The sequence below is a fragment of the Bos javanicus genome, chromosome 5, assembly GCF_032452875.1.
Source record: "Bos javanicus breed banteng chromosome 5, ARS-OSU_banteng_1.0, whole genome shotgun sequence".
Lineage (NCBI taxonomy): Eukaryota > Metazoa > Chordata > Mammalia > Artiodactyla > Bovidae > Bos > Bos javanicus.
Genome location: NC_083872.1, coordinates 112,829,945 through 112,848,979, shown reverse-complemented (window position 1 = coordinate 112,848,979; position 19,035 = coordinate 112,829,945). Strand labels below are relative to the sequence as shown.

Genomic DNA, 19,035 nt, shown 5'->3' with positions numbered 1-19,035 from the left:
CAGACCTTCCTCCACAGTGATGACGAGGGTGAGGATGACGAGGATGAGGACGAGGAGGAGGAGGAGGAGGAGGAGGAAGGAGAAGAGGAGGAGGAGGAGGATGAAGAGGAGGAGGAGGAAGAGGAGCCACAGCAGGAAGAGCAGGGCGAGGAGTCGAGCACACCTTCAAGGAAGGGCCAGGGCCCGAACAGTGGGGTGAGTCCTGCAGGTCAGAGCCCCGCCCCGGGTCCTGGGGTCCTGAGACCGCTCCCCCGGGAGGGGGGGTGGGGGTGTCTTGGTCCCAGGACTGCAGACTCGTTCTGCCTGTGCGCTTCCACATGGAAAAGAGGAAATCACCCCAGTGCGGCTGCATTTGTCTTACTTAACCCCAGGACAGATGTGTCTGCTCATTTATAAGTTATCCACACGTACAGTGCTGCTGCGCCACGTGCAGTAGACTGCTGAACAGCACGGGTGTGCCCTGCACGAGCCCACTTCTGTGTGGGTGTCTGCAGTGACTGAACTGCAGCGCGGCTCCGTGATCTGCGGTTGGTTGAATCTGTGGGTGTAGAACCTCAGACACAGAGGGCAACTGTAAAGTCATACCTGGGTTTTCAGTTGTGCGGGAGGCATATAAGTGTTTCTAAAAGAGTAGGGTAAAAAACAGGCAAAAATGGAAATTCACTTTCCTCCCCATCTTGGTGACCCCTAGGGATGGTCCCCATTCTGGAGACAGTGGCCGGGTCGTGACCCAGCTTGGATACTTGGTGTTCCTTTCCCGGCCGGGAGGCATGTCTGTTCCCTCAGGTTCCCAAGTAAAGCTTCTGGGGGACTTCGGGTTGGGCACAGAGGGCCAGGCTATGTTGAATGTGGCTAATGGTCCAGTGTGATGGCCGGGCGCCTCTGGTGCCCACCGGCAATGGTCATCCCAGCTAAGACACTGGCTCCTGGTGGGGCCCCTTGAGCCTTGGAGTCATTTCTGCAGTATCCCATGTCATCCCAAGGATCCCCTTGGCCGCACCAGGCTCTTGGAGTCTGAAGGAAGTGATTGCCCACACCCTAGAGGCTCCTACGTGAAGAGCTGACCAGAGGCAGCCTCTGCAGGCCCCTCACCCTTAGGGAATTTGGGGAAATTCTGGACTCTGAGCCTTGAGTGGCCCGAGTGAGGGGCGTCCTTCTGGGCAAGGAGTCTGGACATGGACCTCTCCAGAGCCACCTGTGCCGCCTGTCCCTCAGGAACCAGCTCCTGTCCTGTCCTCCCCGCCTCCCGCAGACGTCTCCACCTTCCTGGCCTTCCCCTCCCCGGAGAAGCTGCTGCGCCTCGGGCCCAAGAGTTCCATGCTGATAGCCCAGCAGGTAACAGTACCACTGATGCCAGCCCCACTCGGGCCTCGGCTGCTGGAGCTGCCGGAGCAGAGGTTCCGGCACAGCTCGGGGTTGGGCGGGGGCGGGGCTGCCAAGCGTCATAGCTAATGCACACTCGTGTAATGAGTGTGACAAGTGCTGGCACAGGTCTGCGCACACTGTGGACACAACTTGGGCCGCGAGGAAGGGTAGGCCTGGGGCGTCTCAGTGATAACTGGGGTTTGGGAATTTTCGCAGGATTGTCACGGGAGCACACGGTTATTAGGCTTCCCTCTGCACGTCCTGCAGGACCGGCTTCTAGACGGCTCTCCTTGCCCCCGTGAAGGTCCCAGGCCCCCAAGCAGGCCCCAGGCTGCTCACTTGTGACTCGTTCTTGCCGAGGTGATTACCGAGCACCCTGAGCTCAGCAGCGCCCAGTGCCTGTCTGCCCCCACTGCTCTGAGCACTTGGACATGATTTTACTCAACCTTCTTGGCACCTCGGAACGTAGGCCCTTCTACTGTCATTTGACAGATAAGAAAGCTGAGGCTGCATGTTTGTTTTTACACAAATGGAAGGTGTGTGGCAGCCATGGTGAGCGAGTCTCTTGATGCCGTGGTTGCGCCGTATTTGCTCGCTCGGTGTCTCTGTCACATTTTGGTATTTCTCACAGTGCTTCACACCGTCCACTGACAAAAGATCACGACTTTCTGAAGGCTCAGATAACAGCATGTTCTAGTAAGAACGTGTTTTTGAGTTAATATACGTGTTTTTTTGGACATGATGCTACTGCACACTTCATAGACGCACACACAGGGTGACCCAAAGTTCACGTGGCTGGCTTCACTGTGGCATCTGCCTTATTGCTGTGGTCTGGAGCCAAGCCCACAGTGTCTGCGAGGTGCGTCTAGAAGAAATAAAAGGGGCCACTCGCAGAGTTGGCTTGGTATTTTGGCTTTTTATTTCCCTCTTATGTTGTTCTGTGATCTCTTTTTTTTTCTTGTTATCTGATTTCCCCCATGGTAAATGAGATTATATGATGCAGACCTTCGTGTGGCCACCCTTTCACTGAACACCATTCATTGTTTTCTGTGTCAGTACAGCTCTCATCACGCCCTTTATGTCAGTGAGCAGAGGTAGCACTTAAACCATCCACACTTTCCGTGGATTCCCAACATTTCGCTTTTCCTCTGTTGTCGGTTAAGCTGAGGCAGGTTTCCTTCATGTGAACGTCATTTGCGTGCTGGATTATTTCATCGGGTTAGGCTGCAAGAGGGGGTCCCTGGAGACAGTGGTTTTTAGCGTGTACACTCTCCGTGGGTGCTGCACACCTGTGGCGGCCGGGCCCCTGCCGGCTCTGGGGGGACAGCGTGTCCCTGCCCAGCAAAGGCCCATGTCCTGCCAAGGCCTCCTCTAGCCACAGGCAGGGGCCCACGTCTGCCAAGGCCCCTGGTGACCAGCTGTCGTCTCCTGTGTCCTCAGACTGACACGTCTGACCCGGAGAAGGTGGTCTCCGCCTTCCTGAAGGTGTCCTCCGTGTTCAAGGATGAAGCCTCGGTGCGGACGGCTGTGCAGGACGCTGTAGGTGCGTGCGGGGGGTGGCCCAGACAGCTCCAGCCTCTTCGCTGCCCTGGGCTCGGCTCAGAGCGCTGCCCTCCCATCTGTTCTTCGTCGGGTTCTCGCCGTAGCTCGGGCCGGGTGCTCGCCTCTCTGTTTTTTGCAGATGGGGAGCCTGAGGCCCTTCCCAAAGCCATACAGTTCTATACGGTGAGAACTCGGGCCAGGTGGTGCCCTCTGCAGGAAGGTCAGACCTCTCTGAGGAGGGGTGATGAGAGTTGAACCCTGTCCCCGCCTCCAAGCGGCTGCACACACTGTCCCCTCCACCCGCAGGTCCCCAGGCCTTCCCCAGGCTTCCGAGGGTCTCTGGTCCTGTTGGGACCCTCTCTCGCCACCCCCTCCTCTCAGTTCCTCTCCTCACAGCACTTCTCACCTTCCACCTTGCCAGTGTTTGGGCCACCAGGTTGGGCCAGGCAGGGAGGGGAGGACAGGCTGGAAGCGATTGGAGAAGTGGGTGACGCTTGCTGGGCTGGTGGAGGGGAGGCTGGGAGGGGCGGGAAGGGCCAGGCGGGGTCTCTGTGTCTGTTCCCTGAGGGCCCAGCCCCGCCCCTCCTGGGGCATTTGTGGGGACAGGTTGCCTGAATTCTGTTTACCAGAACAGCCTCACACAGGAGCAGGAGCTCGTGGGGTCCCTGCATGGCTTTGGCCACACCTCCTCCTGTTCCCCCATCCATTCCCCAACCCCCCACCTCCAGAGACCAGCTGAAACCGCCCCAGGGTGACCTGCCTCACCTCACCTCTGCCCACGCCCGTTCCACCTGAGGCCAGGCCAGGCCCAGGCGTCCCTGTAGGGGCGGGAGGGGGGTTGAGCCCTTCCCCTGGTGCTGGCTGGTCCCGCCGTCTGGCTGCCGTGGCCACATCCACCCCACGTCTACCTCCTGACGAGACAGGAGACAGGGCCAGCCTGTGTGCCCAGGGGCCACATGACCTGAGTCCTCTCGACTGCTTCTGCCTTGTAGATGCTTTGATGAAGAAGGCCTTCAGCTCGTCCGCCTTCAACTCCAACGCCTTCCTCACCCGGCTGCTCATCCACATGGGGCTGCTCAAGGTGCGCCAAAAGGAGCGTGGCCCAGGCGGGGGGGTACACCCCAACATCCGGCACCTCGAGTCCTGCTGGGGCCGCTCGCCCACCGTCCCCAGGCCTGGGTCTGCTTAAGCAGGCTTTGCCTTTGTGATGGGATGTGGGATTCAGCTTGACCTCGGCCGTGGGGCGCTCTCAGCAGGGGCTGCGTTGGTGCTCACCCAGCCTTCTGCTGTGTGTCTGTCTCGCAGAGTGAAGACAAGATCAAGGCCGTTGCCAACCTGTACGGCCCCCTGATGGCGCTGACCCACGTGGTGCAGCAGGACTACTTCCCCAAGGCCCTTGCCCCCCTGCTGCTAGCGTTCATGACCAAGTGAGTGTCCGCCCGCCGGCCACGCGGCCAGTGTCCATGTCCCCAGCCTGGCCACGCAGGCTTCCCCAGCTCTCGGCATCTGTGTTTGAATCTCACCAGGCCTGGCCAGCTGAGGACACGGCTCGGGCACAGTATCTTCCCTGAGAGTGGGGGACACGGTAGTGGCCCTGTCTTGCAGACAAGGCAGTGAACACCGGGTCAGAGGGGGTCTGCCCACGTCTTGCTGCCGACCGGGGCTCCATGCCTGGCAGCATCCCAGGAGCAGTTTGTGTCTGTTCCCTCAGCAGCCTAGGCCAAGGGGGCCTTGTCCTGGAGGGTCCTGGGCCTGGTAGGGTGCTGGCCACAGTCAAGGAACAAGGAGCCTCCTAACCTCAAGGCCCAGCTGGGGTAGGGTGGGGTGGGAGGCCCATCCCTGCCCTCACTGAGGCCCCGTGTGGCCCCCAGCCGAGCCCCTGCCTTCCCCAGGCCTCAGTCTCCCCTTCTGCCAAACTGAGGGGTGGGTGAGGCTGTCTCCGAGGTTCTGACCACCATACTTCTGGTGAAGCCAGGACCGTGGGGGAACATGGGAGGGTCCAAGGAGAAAGGAGGGGCCCCCACCTTGGGGGACACGTGACATCGCTGGGCCCCCGGGCATCAGTCAGGGCGCTTAGAGCTTGTGAGGGAGTATGTGGGGGTGGCCTGCATAGAGGAGGGTGAGGACCACCCACTGGCCGCGAGGACCCAGCTGGCCTCTGCCACTTGGCATCTCAGGTGCCTCCTTGGTCTGGCCTGACTCCCTCGCTGTGTCTGCCTGCCCCTGCCACCACACACCACCCCTCCACCCCCTGCCCCAGCCCAGGCATCCCCTTGTGCTGCAGCTGCTCCTCTGCCAAAGCCCAGGGCAAGTCCAAGCCCTGGGCATGGTCTCATGAGGACTGCAGCCCGGCCTCCCCCGCCAGCCGAGGTGCGCGCTTCCCTGCACCTGTTCCCGCTGCAGGAGCCATTGCCACAGGCTGTCCAGAGTGTCCCCAGCTGCCATCCCCGGCTGCCCGTGTCCTTCCAGCCCTTGGTTGGGACTGTTGCCTCTGTTCTCCTGTCGTCCCTGTCTGGCCCTTGGGCTAGGCATGGACCCCCAAACCCCTAGAAGACACCCTCGCCTGCTGGTCAGTGACAGACTGCCTCCTCCCGGCTTGTTGCCGGCCCTCCAGTGCAGGCCTCAACGTATCCACATCAGAGGAGGGGGGGCTTGGGCCTGATAGGCGACCGTGAGGGTCACGTGTGCTCCCTTCCCTCAGCTCCAGCCCAGGGCTCTAGGGTCCAGGCCCAGCCTGCACCAGGCAAGGCGTCCGTGGCTTTCGGTCCTGGCTGCTCGCCAGGTTCCCTGTCCCCCTGAGCACCTCGCCAGTTTCTTTCTCGGCAGTGGAACTAACCATCTAACGATCTGGTTACCTGTGGCTCTCAGGGGCCCAGCTGGGACTCCCACGGTCCAGTCGCTCACAGGGACCAGTGGCTCAGGAAGGCTCCCTGGCCCTGTGCCCGCTGGAGAAGCCTGGGAGAGCCTGTCTGGCGGAGTGGAGGCCAGGTTCCCAGCCCGGTGCCAGCTCGGGGCCATGTGGCCTCAGGTGCCTCCCCAACCCCAACCTGCAAAGGCAGGAGCTGACGTCCCCCTTGCAGAGTCGTCGTGAAAATTAGAAAACCCGAGTGTGGTGTGTATTCTGGGTAGCATCACAGCTGGGAAGCTGGCACTGCACAGCCAGAGCTTCCTGGGTCCAGCGGGGCCCGCCCACTGACGTTTCTCTCCCCACAGGCCCAACGGCGCCCTGGAATCCTGCTCCTTTGCCCGCCACAATCTACTGCAGACGCTGTACAAGGTCTAGATGCCAAGCTGGCCTCTGCCCATCCCTCGCCTGGACCATGACTTGGGAAGGGACTCAGCTGAAGGACTCTGGCCGGCGGCAGGGACGGGCTTTGTCTCGCGTGTCGTCTCCCGAGTGTGTGTGTTGGTGTGGCGTACGTGCAGGCGTGTGCTTCTGGTCGGGGTTTGAGTTTTTCATGTCTCCTTGCCGGACTTGCCCTGGTCCCGCTGGAGCGGAGCTGACGGCCCCCAGGCGCCAGGGCTGCAGGCTGCTGTGCCATTAAAGCTGCCGCCGTCTGAGGACGCTCTGCTCTCTGCGCAGGCGCCAGGCCCCGGCGGCCATCCCCCCGCCTGCCTTCCTTGCCCCCGCTGCGGGCGGCACCAGGCCTGGGGCACTGCTGGCCGGGTGTGTCCTATCCTGCCTGGGGCTGCTTGCTCAGGGCTGCTCTGCTTCCTGTCGCCAGGGCTGGCTCCTCCGGCCACCCCTGCCCCTACCATCCACCCCGCTCTGTGCGGCCGCTCAGCCTGAGGGGCCAGGACCACTCTGGTTGGGGCCACGGGGTGGGGGTGGCAGAGGGCAAGACTGGGTGTGGGTGTCCGCCCACACCGCGTGGGCAGGAAGGGAAGCGGGGGGCAGACGCAAGGGTCTGGGAGCTGCATTTGCCTGGACAGCTCTGGCTCTGCACCCCGTGTGGGCCGCTAAGGTGTCTGGGTGTGGCCTGGGAGCCCTGGCAGAGAGGTGGAAGGTCTGGGCAGGCCCACAGCTGTTCTCCAGCGGTGTGGGCAGGGACAGGGCCTGCTGGGGCCGGGGCAAGGTGGGGGCTGGGCTGGGCTGGAGGGGCCCTGCGACACTCCGTGCTTTCCCCATGTGCTCTGTGTGTGTCTGGGCTGTGCCCGGGGCTTCACAAATAAAGTGTGGCAGCAGTGACCACTGAGAAACATTTCCCCTAAAGCGGCTGTTCTCAGGCCTTGGTTCCTGGGGTCCTGCCTCACGGGGCCACGGTGATGCGCCCCCCAACCCCTGCCACATCTAGGTCTGTAAGGGGCAGTCCGCCTTGCCCAAGAGCTCCCAGGCCAGTCTGTATCATCACCGGGGGTCAGCCTGGTAGCCCCCTCTCTCTGTCGTGGGCCTGCCTGTCCCCTTCGCACAGCTGGGTGGGTGGCGCCCAGGAGGGGCAGCCACTCCTGGAGTTCGGGGACAGTGGAAGGCCTCTGCTCTGGGCAGGGGAGTTGGGCCCTGGTTCACCTGCCTAGCCCCACGTCCCGCCTTACCTAACCTGGGCTCCACCAGACCTTTCATTATTCCATTTACGGACCCAGCTGAGTGGAACACAGTCCAGATGTGGCCACAGGCCCTGCTGGCGGCCGAGGCAGGAGCCCCTGGGCCTGCATGGGAAGCGGCCCAGAGTGGAGGGCACCACCCCTGGGGTCCTCTTGTTGCTGCGGTGGTGTGACAACAGCCTAATCCTCTCCTTCCCGCCCTGGAGCGGGCCCCACAGTGAAGAGCTCCCTCCGAGGTTGCTTAGGGGGCAGTGTGTCTTTACTGGGCATGGACCACTCAGGCAACATCCTTTTTGGCTGGGTGGCAGAGCGATGCCCAGGCCTCACCCTCCCCTCGCCCCATCCCAGGTGTCAGGCAGGAGGCCAGTGGGGGTCTGGCCATTTTGAGCTCCTGGGCGGCACCCAGCCTCTGGGGAGCTCCAGTCTGGTGTAGGAGACCCAGTGTGGGGGTGGTGGGCGGTGAAGTCAGAGAAGAATCTCGAGTTACAGGTTCAAGAGCTGAGTCGTGACGTCCAAGCAGGACCTCTCACAGGTGATACAAAGGATGCCCACCCCTGCCCCGTCCTTCAGAGCAACTCCAGGTCCAGGAAGGGGCCGGGGGCTTCTCCCCTGCCTACTGAGAGCAGACTTTGGAATCTCCTCCCCAGACTCGAATGCCCACATTTGAGGACGACAGCCAATCCTAGGATTACACAGGCACCAGGTCCCTGAACACCCTGACTTGGGGTCTGCGAGATCACGGATGCCTCCGCTGAGGCAGCCTGTGACCCCCCCCACCAGCTGCAAACGACCTGCTCAGCCCCAGGCTGTTCCCAGTAAACGGAGCTCAGCTTTGGGCCAGTGGCTTGCAAACCATCGATTCCATCCTGGAAGGCCCACGCAGTGTGGTCAGGGGCGCCCGGAGCAGCACTGTTGCGACAGCAGGAACCTAGAAATGGCTCACAGGCACATCTGAAAAGTGGACCAGGAGCACAGGCCACGTCACAACAGTGAGAGCGTGCTGTGGGCTCGAAGCACACCGTGACCCCCACAGGTGAATCAACAGTGGCCCTGAGCAAAGGCAGCCTCAGCCCAGCACCCCGGGTTCCAAAGCCGGGATACACGTGTGCGACAAACCCAGCTTTCAGGACGGGAGTTAGCCTGGGGAGGGCAGGGGTCAGGACGGGGTGAAGGCACAGGCTGCCTTCGTGCACCAGTCTTCAGAGTGGTCCACCTCTACTGCCTGACAGCCATAGCTTTTTTTAAGGGAAAAATTAAACACAAGAGCATTTTTGACACACAAAAAGCACAAACCATAAGGAAATTTGCCTTCATCAAAATAAAAGGGAGTTCCCTGGTGGTACACTGGGTAAGAATCTGCCTGCCAATGCAGGGGACGTGGGTTTGATCCTTGGTCAGGGAACAAAGCGCGTGCCCCAGAGCAACCAAGTCCACAGGCTGCCACTGCTGAGGCCGCACCCTGGAGCCCATGCGCCGCAACTAAGACCAGACACAGCCAAATACATTTAAAAAACAAAGTGAAAAACAAGTGACCAAAAATACCGTGGAAGTTAACAGACAAGGTGAGAGAGTAGAAAAAGACACTGCAACACAGCAAGGATTCGTGCTGAGAATATACATCCAGTTTGAAGGAAATGCGAAGTAAAACTCTAGGTAATACCGTTATAGACCAGGCTGGCAGATACGATTGAGAGGTGACACCAGAAAAAAGACGAGTCTGGCACGTTTACACATTGCTGGAGGGACGTCAAGCTAACGAAAGCCGCTTCAGAGAGTAATTTGGCAGACACAGAAAGCTGAAAACATACACGGCCTGTGAGTCCAAGTTCCCATCTAAGGGTCTGCTTGAGAGAAACTTGTACACGCACAGAAGGAGACAAGCAGCTTGGTGAGGAATACCAGAAGATTCAATAGCCGAATGAGGCTTCCCTGGTGGCGCAGCAGCTGAGCCTCCAAGCTCTCAATGCAGGAGGCCTAGGTTCGATTCCCAGTCAGGGAACTTGATTCCCAGGTGCCACAACTACAGATTCTGCGTGCCACAGCAGAGATCTCACATGTCACAACTAAGACCCCAGCACAGCCAAAGTAAATAAAGAACCAAATATCCATCAGTAGAAGAGTTAAACTATGGCACACAGACATGCAGTGAGATATGTGTAGCACTCAAAGTGAACAAACCAGATGCAGAAGCTACATGGATCTACTAAATAAACCTTCAAAAACATGGCTGAGTGAAAGAAACATGTTTGCAAAATAATATGGCACTGTTTAATATATTTAAAAACTATACTACTACATGAAAGCCATTGCCTTCGGGTAGAAAGGAGAGACAAGGAGATGCTACACTTTCTTACCTCCATCGGGGGCGGACCACGCTCCTGCCGCTGTCCCAGAAGGGAATGCTGGGTAAAAATGAAAATGAACAAATTTTTAAAATATGCATCACAGGCGAATCTCACAAACAATACCGATCGAAAAAAAAGCCCAGACATAAAAGAATACACCCCATGGGATACTGTGGATAGAACTCGCTGTGTGAGATAAAGCACATGGGGAAGTCTGTGTGTGGTGTGACACTGTTTCTTGCTTTTAAAAAAGAATGAAAGCTGCACTTCCACCAGAAACACAGATCTAAAGTATAGGATGTGGAAAATCATAGGATACATAATTGCTACGGTCTAGATAAACTGTTTTTTTTTTTAAGTGTGCATGTCCCCAGGAAGATAGTATTTAGGTATTCTGTGCAACACTGCAATAAAAAATGGAGGCAAGTCGATACATTTATACAATGAAATACCATCCAATACTAACTAATCAACTTAGTTCCATGATGTTGAGTGGAAAAACAAAAAATGTGCAGAATATCTTGTGTAAAGTGTTGAAGAACATAGGTAAATGTTAGCACAAACAAGGCAGAGTTAACTGTTCTTGAGTCCCTATGGTGTGCCAGATGCCAACCGTAACCCCACAGCAGCCCCGTAAACCAGTCACTGTGTGTGAGCATATTAACAGAGCAGGGAACTGACCCACAGCAGGAGGAAGTCTAGGTCTGGGACCCACGGGCTGCCTGGCCCTCGAGGCCCCTCCTTGCTGGGCTGGTCCAGGGACTTGGGTCTCAGGCCCAGGCCCAGATTCAGAGCAGGAGGCCCTGTAACTCCAGCCGCTGCTCCCATGGTGCCTGTCTCTCCCTCACCTCACAAAGCCTCCCATTCAGCTCTGCCCCTGCTGCCAGGTCTGTGGGCCGGGAGGGGGGGCTCCCCCGGCGTCCAGGCCGGGGACTGTTGCCAGCCTTTCCCTGTGCTGCGCCTCCAGGCCAGACTGGCCGTGCGATCGGCATGGCGGGGTGAGTCTTGGGGCCTCAGGGTTGCTGGGGGGGTCTGAGAAGCTGCATGGCTGCAGGCAAGCCCCTGTCCCTCTCTGGGCCTCTCAGGGCTGGGGGGACAGGGGCTCTGGGATCTTCCCGGACAGAGATTCTCCAAGGGTCTCAAAAGAGGGTTTTGAGGAAGATGGCGGGTGCAGTTGCTCCCGTGAGCTCCCCTGGGCTAGTCCTCCAGGAGCCCGGCTGAGAGCTTGGCAGCCCTCCTGGACGCTTGACCTTGCAGGGATCTGTCACCACGCAGCCCCCACCCCACTCCAGCCTGCGCTGAGCCCCAACCTCACTACAGACTAGAGGATGCCACCAGCCCCAAGGCCAGGCTGGACCCTGGGACTCCAAGGAGACTGCAAAATAGATGGTGACAAGCCAGTGAACAGAAATGGGGGCAGCTCAGGGTAGAAGCCAGCCCAGGGGTCAGGAAGGGCTGCTCAGAGCTAAGGACAGACACGGGAAGAGCTGGTGAGGTTTGCGTGGCAGGCAGACAGGAGGGAGCTGCTCTGCGTACTTACGGTACACTGAAGGCTCAGAGCGGGTGGGTACCTGTCAGGGAATCAGGACTCAGGACCTCCCAGCAAAGGCAGTGAGGAGATGCTGGAGGGTTTTCAGCTGGGGTGTCAGGGCCCAGCTGTATTTCAGAAAGTTCCCTCTGGGTGTTAGCAGTGAGCGGAAGGCTGCGGGGGGGGGGGGGTGCGGCAAGGAGTGCCATCGTGGCACGGTGGGCCCTGTGGAGAGGCAGGTAGCAGTTGGGAGGTGAAGGGGTCTTGCTGGGCAATGGATGGATGGTGGGTGGATAGATGGGTAAGTGGACAGACCAGGCCCAAAGCACAGCTCTAAGGCCATATCCTCAGTTTCCCCCAGGCCAGGCCAGCTGGGTGGTGCTAAGATGGAGAGAGGAGAGCAGAGGAATAAACAGCAGAGAAGGCAGAGCTCCCACCAGCCTGCCTGTCAGAGTGGCGCTGGCCAGCCACCAAGGCTCCTTGAGGCTCTCGGGTCCCATGACACCTGGTCCCCCAAAGTCTAGCCTCACTCGGGCCAGGCCTGGGTCCGCCCCTCCAGCTGCTGGGCCGTCTTCTCAAGGTGGGTGTCGTGCTCCCTGGCACCAGGGTGCTGATGCCACATCAGTCTGAGGAATGGCTGACTCTCCATCGCCAGCCGCACCCCGGGAAGACAGGCCTCCCCTGGACCCAGGAGCCTCTGCACTGCCTGTTCACTCCTCTGAACTGACTGGGCAAGGCCTCACCAAGGCAACGGGCAGATAGTCACAGAGACTCGCCAGGTCGTCCCTCTGATCCCATCTCCTCTGTTAAAACGGAATCCCAGCTCTGTGGAGGGGTTGGAGGCTCAGGGTAACGAAAGCTTCCCCAGCACCAAAGGAGGAAGATGTCCGATGGGCTCTGGGACAAGAAGCAGGGCTCAGGGAAGCAGACAGTGTGGGTCTCTTGTTCTGTGAACAGTTGGCCCTTCTCTCTGCCAGGCCCCAGAGCCTCTCCCTGGTGCTGTTGCTTCCACTGCTGCTGCCGCTAGGGCCAAACCGGTGCGCAGTGGCCCAGCGCTGTCCACAGGCCTGCGTCTGTGACAATCCCAGAAGGCATGTCGCCTGCCGGCACCAGAACCTCACCGAGGTGCCAACTGCCATTCCTGAGGTCAGCAGGGCAAGGTGGGGTGGAGAAGGACAGCGGGAGGAGCCTGGGCTGGCACCGGAGGTTCTGCCACTACCTGGCTGGGGGAGGCCCCGGCAAGTCACTTTTCCTCCCTGAGCCTCTGTCTTCACATCTGTAAAATGGGAATGATAACAGCCAACAACAGGGAGATGATCTATTTAAAATCCTAAGTGACTGGAACAAGTTATGTGACCTATAATAGATACTGAGTTAATTACAGGCCCTAGGGCAGCGAACTGGGGACCTACTGGGATAAGGTATGGTCTCTGCCCTGCGGAGTCAAGAGCTGGAGAGTGAATGTAGAGGGGTCAGTGATAATTCAGTGTGGAAAGTGCCAGAGTGGGGGATACCCGGGTGGCTGTGGATACCCTGGAGCAGGTGTCAGGGAGCAGGATGAAGAGAATGAGGGGGAGGAGGCTGTTCCAGGTGAAGGAAGAACAGGTGCCAGCATCAGCAAGGGGCACAGGCTGTGGTCCGGGTGCCCCTCAGCGTCCCCTCCCTCTCCCTGCTCAGCTGACCCAGCGTCTGGACCTCCAGGGCAACATGCTGAAGGAGATCCCCCCGGTCGCCTTCCGGGACCTGCCTCACCTGACGCACCTGGACCTGCGGCGCTGCCAGGTGGAGCTGGTGGCCGAGGGTGCCTTCCGAGGCCTAGGCCGCCTGCTCCTCCTCAACCTGGCCTCCAACCGCCTGCGCGCGCTACCCCAGGAGGCGCTGGACGGGCTAGGCTCGCTGCAGCGGCTGGAGCTGGCGGGGAACTTGCTGGAGGAGCTGCGGCCAGGGACGTTTGGGGCGCTGGGCGCGGTGACCACGCTGAACCTGGCCCACAACGCCCTGGTCTACCTGCCCGCCATGGCCTTCCAGGGGCTGGTGCGCGCCCGCTGGCTGCAGCTGTCGCACAACGCGCTCAGCGTGCTGGCCCCCGAGGCCCTGGCCGGCCTGCCCGCCCTGCGCCGGCTCAGCCTGCACCACAACGAGCTGCAGGCCCTGCCTGGGGCGGCCCTGTCCCAGGCCCGCGGCCTGGCCCGCCTCGAGCTGGGCCACAACCCCTTCACCTACACGGGCGAGGAGGATGGGCTGGCGCTCCCCGGCCTACGGGAGCTGAGGCTGGACCACGGGGCCCTGCAGGCCCTGGATGCCCGGGCCTTCGCCCGCTGCCCTCGCTTGCACACCCTAGATCTCCGCGGGAACCAGCTGGACGCCCTGCCGCCGCTGCAGGGCCCGGGGCAGCTGCGCCGGCTGCGGCTGCAGGGAAATCCGCTGTGGTGCGGCTGCCGGGCCCGGCCACTGCTGGAGTGGCTGGCGCGGGCGCGCGTGCGCTCGGACGGCGCGTGCTGGGGGCCGCGGCGCCTGCGCGGGGAGGCCCTGGACGCCCTGCGGCCCTCGGACCTGCGCTGTCCCAGGCCCGGGGCGGAGGAGGAGGAGGAGGCCGAGGAGCTGAAGGCCGCGCGGCCCCGCGCCCCTGGCGGCGCCCCTGGGGAGGAGGCCGGGGCGGCCGGGCCCTGCCCGCGCACCTGCGTGTGCGTCCCGGAGTCGCGGCACAGCAGCTGTGAGGGCCGGGGCCTGCAGGCCGTGCCCCGCGGCTTCCCCAACGACACCCAGCTCCTGGACCTCAGGCGGAACCGCTTCCCCGTGGTGCCCCAAGCGGCCTTCCCGGGTCTGGGCCGTCTCGTGTCGCTGCACCTGCAGCACTGCGGCCTCACGGAGTTGGAGGCGGGCGCCCTGGCGGGGCTGGACAGCCTCATCTACCTCTACCTGTCAGACAACCGGCTCTCCGGCCTCAGCGCTGCCGCTCTCGAGGGGGCCCCCCGCCTGGGCTACCTGTACCTGGAGCGGAACCGCTTTGTGCGGATGCCAGGGGCCGCCCTGCTCGCCCTGCCCAGCCTCTTCTCCCTGCACCTGCAGGACAACGCCCTGGACCACCTGGCACCTGGTGACCTGGCAGGCGGGCGGGCCTTGCGCTGGCTCTACCTGAGTGGGAACCGCCTCGCCCGAGTGTCCCCTGGGGCGCTGGGCCCCGCTCGGGAGCTGGAGAAGTTGCACCTGGACAGGAACCAGCTGGGCGAGGTGCCCACTGAGGCCCTGGAGGGGCTGCCGGCCCTCCTGGAGCTGCAGCTCTCGGGGAACCCGCTCGGGGCCCTACGAGATGGCGCTTTCCGGCCCGTGGGCCGTTTGCTGCAGCACCTCTTCCTGAACAGCAGTGGCCTGGAGCAGGTGGGCGCAGGGGAAGAGGGGCGAGGGGAGGCAGCCCACACCGCTGCCCTGCCTCGCTGGGCCCCAGGCTGGGCGTGGGGCCCCGAGATGAGCCGGGCACTGCGCCTGCCCCTAGGAGCTCAGGTGTAGGCCACAGATCAGGCCGAATGCTGTGCCACAGCGAAGCAGGGAGGACGCTGCTGAGGCCTGGAGGCAGGAGCTCCCCAGGGTCTGTGGGATTACCTGCTGTTACACACGTTGTGGGCAGGGCTTTTGTTATAATTATATGGGGGGTATATATATAAATAATTATATTTATATTTATAATCAAATATTTATAATATATATTATATGGAGGGATAGGGCCTAGCAGTAAGAACCATGAACTGGGGGGTCTGGGTGGCTTGCAGAGGGCAGTGCTTTGGCCTTGGACCAGCCTGAGTCTCCCACCAGCACTGCCCTTCCTGCCTCCGCCTTGGCCTTGCCACTCCCCAGGCCTGGGGCTGGGACAGGCGTGCAGGGTCTCACACCAGGGCCTGGCGCCTTCCTGCAGATTTCTCCTGGGGCCTTCTCAGGCCTGGGGCCCCAGCTCCGGAGCCTACACCTGCAGAAGAACCAGCTGCAGACACTGCCTGCCCTGCCCGGTCTTGGTGAGCTGGAGCTCGTTGACCTCAGCGGCAACCCCTTCCACTGTGACTGCCAGCTGCTCCCGCTTCACAGGTGAGCACCTCCGCCTGATGTCCCCCAGCTGGGGGCCCGGCCAGCTGCTCTCAAGCCCCCACCGTCTCTCTGGGGGCACCAAGTCGGTGCCATCTGAGCACCTTTAGCAGGGGAGGATCCTGCCAGGGCCAGTTACCCCCTCTGGGGAACTACCCCACAGGGCTTGGGGTGGGTTTCCCTGAGCCTCTGTTCCCTCATCCATAAAGTGGGGGTGAAATCTGCCTGGCCGAGTGGACCTAGTCAGTGTGTGTGAGTGCTGTACATCATTGCCCAAGAAAGCAGCAAGGGCCCTGGAGCCCAGTGACCGGGGCTCAAACCCGCCTCTGTGATTGTCTCCTTTTGAGGAACGTGGCCTCTCTGTGCTGTTTCATCATCTATAAAGGCCATGATGGTGACTGTAAAATGACGTTAAATTCAGTAGCTCGTCTCGATCGGTTTGGCTCACCAGTCCTCCACCACTGTTTATTACCGGCCCCCTTTTACAGGAAGGGGATTGAAGTTTGATTTGCTCAGGATCACTTAACTGGTGTGTCCACTCTCACCCACTAGGCCCCACCATCCCCAAATCCCTGAGGACCTCCTCGCTGTCCTCAGGAAAGCTCGGCACAGGGGCTTCCCCACTACCCCTTTTCTTCTCAGGTGGCTGGCTGGGCTGAACCTGCGCGTGGGGGCCACCTGTGCCACCCCTCCCAGTGCCCGTGGCCAGAGGGTGAAGGCCGCAGCTGCTGTCTTTGAAGCCTGCCCAGGCCAGGCTGCCAGGAAGGCCAAGAGGACACCAGCCCCCAGGCCTGGCGCCTGGGGGACCCCCACGAAGGGAAGACGGCAGAGAGCGAACAAGGTCGGCCGAGGGGTGGTTGGGTCAGGTTTCAAGGCCCTTATGGTAGTAGGGGTCTGACTTGTCTTGGTCCCAGTTTCATGAGGTTGTAGATCTGGGCAGGGACCAGATCTACTTCTGGTGGCTTCTGAGAGTGATGTCCACCCTCTCCAGCTCTGCGCTAAGCTCAGAGGGGGCCTATGGGGAAATGACTGCACGCCGTTTTGTCCCCTGGGCAGTGGCTGATTAAGCTGCAGCCTCCCGGGACCGTGTGTCCAGAAGAATCCCACAATGACGGTCACTGCTGGCTTGCTGTCCATTCAGCCTTTTCCCACCCAATCTCGGGGGCCTTGCTTGTTGCTGGGGTGGGAAGAGCAAGGGTACAGGTGTGCTGCTGGCACCACAGATGAGACTCCATCACCCCCTTGACTACATTTGACAAAACATATAGTTTTCTTTTTTTTAAGTAACTGGGACCATAATTCAGTTCAGTCTCTCAGTCATGTCCGGCCCTGCGACTCCATGGACTGTAGCACGCCAGGCCTCCCTGTCCATCTCCAGCTCCCAGAGTTTACCCAAACTCATGTCCATTGAATCGGTGATGCCATCCAACCATCTCATCCTCTGTCGTCCCCTTCTCCTCCTGCCTTCAATCTTCCCCAGCATCAGGGTCTTTTCAAAGGAGTCAGTTCTTCGCATCAGGTGGCCAAAGTATTGGAGTTTCAGCTTCAGCATCAGTCCTTCCAGTGAATATTCAGGATTGATTTCTTTTAGGATGGACTGGTTGGATCTCCTTACTATCCAAGGGACTCTCAAGAGTCTTCTCCAACACCACAGTTCAAAAGCATCAATCCTTTGGCACTCAGCTTTCTTTATAGTCCAACTCTCACGTCCATACGTGACTACCGGAAAAACCAAAGCTTTGGCTAGATGAACCTTTGTTGGCAAAGTCAAGTCTCTGCTTTTTAATATGCTGTCTGCTGCTGCTAAGTCGCTTCAGTCGTGGTTGGTCATAACTTTTCTTCCAAGGAGCAAGTGTCTTTTAATTTCATGGATGCGGTCACCATCTGCAGTGATTTTAGAGCCCTCCAAAATAGTCTGTCACTGTTTCCATTGTTTTCCCCATTTATTTGCCATGAAGTGATGGGACCAGATGCCATGATCTTCGTTTTCTAAATGTTGAGCTTTAAGCCAACTTTTTCACTCTTCTCTTTCACTTTCATCAAAAGGCTCTTTAGTTCTTCTTTGCTTTCTGTCATAAGTGTGGTGTCATCTGCATATCTGAGGTTATTGATATTTCTCCCGGCAGTCTTGATTCCAGCTTGTGCTTCATCCAGCCCAGCGTTTCTCATGATGTACTCTGCATGTAAGTTAAATAAGCAGGGTGACAATATACAGCCTTGACATACTCCTTTTCGTATTTGGAACCAGTCTGTTGTTCCATGTCCAGTTCTAACTGTTGCTTCTTGACCTGCATACAGATTTCTCAGAAGGTAGATAAAGTGGTCTGATATTCCGGTCTCTTTCAGAATTTTCCAGTTTGTTGTGATCCACACAGAAAGGCTTTGGCATAGTCAATAAAGTAGCTGTTTTTCTGGAATTCTCTTGCTTTTTCTGTGATCCAGGGGATGTTGGCAATTTGATCTCTGGTTCCTCTGCCTTTTCTAAAACCAGCTTGAACATCTGGAAGTTCACGGTTCATGTACTGCTGAAGCCTGGCTTGGAGAATTTTGAGCATTAGTTTACTAGCGTGTGAGATGAGTGCAATTGTGCAGTAGTTTGAGCATTCTTTGGCATTGCCTTTGGGACTGGAATGAAAACTGACCTTTTCCAGTCCTGTGGCCACTGTTGTTTTCCAAATTTGATGGCATATTGAGTGAGTGCAGCATCTTCACGGCATCATCTTTTAGGATTTGAAATAGCTGAAGTGGAATTCCATCACCCCCACTAGCTTTGTTCATGGTGATGCTTCCTAAAGCCCACTTGACTTCGCATTCCAGGATGTCTGGCTCTAGGTGAGTGATCACACCAGGGGTTTATTTCGGCTAGGCTGGGTCTTCTTGGCTGCACGGGCTTTTCTGGAATTGCAGCAAGTGGGGGCTGCCCTTATTGCGGTGCACAGGCTTCTCACCGTGGTGACTCTTGGGCTTCAGCTTTAGCTGCACATGGGCTCAGTCGTTGTAGCTCCTGGGTTCTGGAGCACAGGCTTAGTAGTTGTCCTGCAGCATGTGGCATGTCCCCATATCAGGGATCAAGCCAGCATCTCCTGCACTGGTAGGCGTTTTATTTACCACTAAGTCATCAGGGAAGCCCTAGGATTTGTTTCTACTTCTATTGAAAGTAGCTGCTTCCTCCCAGGAATACAAAAGCCTTGAAGGACACGGGCTCTGATCCCCGGCAGAATGTTCTGCACTGGGGTGCTCACCAGATTGAAGCCACCGAGTCCTGGTTGTGACCTGGCCGACGAGCTGGAGTTTAATCCCACTGTTGCCATTTCATGTCAACTTAGGCCACCAAGTTACTGAACTTTAACAAGCCTTCTTTCTCTTACTTGTAAAATAAAGTCAGCACATCCTCACAGGATCAAAGATGAAGCAAGCAGTGTGAACACCTGTAAACTAGTGTCTGGCATGAGGCTGTCACAAATGTGGAATCCCTTGCTTCCCCATCCCTCGAGCAGCCAAGTCCGACGGGGTGACAGTAAAGGAAGGTGCAGGGGGTTCCACCAGTGTTTGTACCAGGGAGCCGCTCGCTGCAGGCCGTCAGGCAATGGGGCAAGTAGAGAGGCTTCTGTTCCTCAGGATGTCTTCCAGTCTTCAGGT

The 19,035-nt window shown here is 59.0% G+C and overlaps 2 protein-coding genes across 8 annotated transcripts in view; both read left to right on the top strand.

Moving 5' to 3' along the window:
• The window catches only part of RANGAP1 (Ran GTPase activating protein 1), a 28,732-nt gene extending 21,612 nt beyond the window's left edge, over positions 1–7,120 (top strand). For 3 of the 5 annotated variants that reach the window (XM_061418648.1, XM_061418647.1, XM_061418646.1), the window contains exons 11-16: positions 18–195; positions 1,216–1,335; positions 2,806–2,908; positions 3,900–3,988; positions 4,213–4,334; positions 6,121–7,120. In XM_061418648.1, the coding sequence (XP_061274632.1) occupies positions 18–195; positions 1,216–1,335; positions 2,806–2,908; positions 3,900–3,988; positions 4,213–4,334; positions 6,121–6,190 (682 nt within the window). In that variant the 3' untranslated portion in view covers positions 6,191–7,120. Of the gene's footprint in view, positions 1–17; positions 196–1,215; positions 1,336–1,581; positions 1,726–2,805; positions 2,909–3,046; positions 3,091–3,899; positions 3,989–4,212; positions 4,335–6,120 lie in introns of those variants that run through there. The other 2 variants (XM_061418649.1, XM_061418650.1) reach the window with 2 other exon arrangements.
• A 90-nt stretch (positions 7,121–7,210) lies between these two features.
• Positions 7,211–18,807, top strand: CHADL (chondroadherin like). Of its 3 annotated transcripts, none has more exons than XR_009736705.1 (6): positions 7,211–10,792; positions 12,300–12,468; positions 13,000–14,700; positions 15,233–15,399; positions 16,039–18,228; positions 18,572–18,807. XR_009736705.1 is itself a non-coding variant. In XM_061418640.1 (6 exons), exons 1-6 carry the CDS (start codon positions 10,785–10,787, stop codon positions 18,602–18,604), a joined length of 2,277 nt encoding a protein of 758 aa, XP_061274624.1. In that variant the 5' UTR covers positions 7,211–10,784; the 3' UTR covers positions 18,605–18,807. The 3 variants fall into 3 exon arrangements, 2 of the variants coding, with proteins under 2 accessions (XP_061274624.1, XP_061274623.1); XM_061418640.1 differs by having other exon boundaries at positions 16,039–16,237; XM_061418639.1 differs by having other exon boundaries at positions 16,039–18,807.
• Positions 18,808–19,035: the final 228 nt, after the last annotated feature.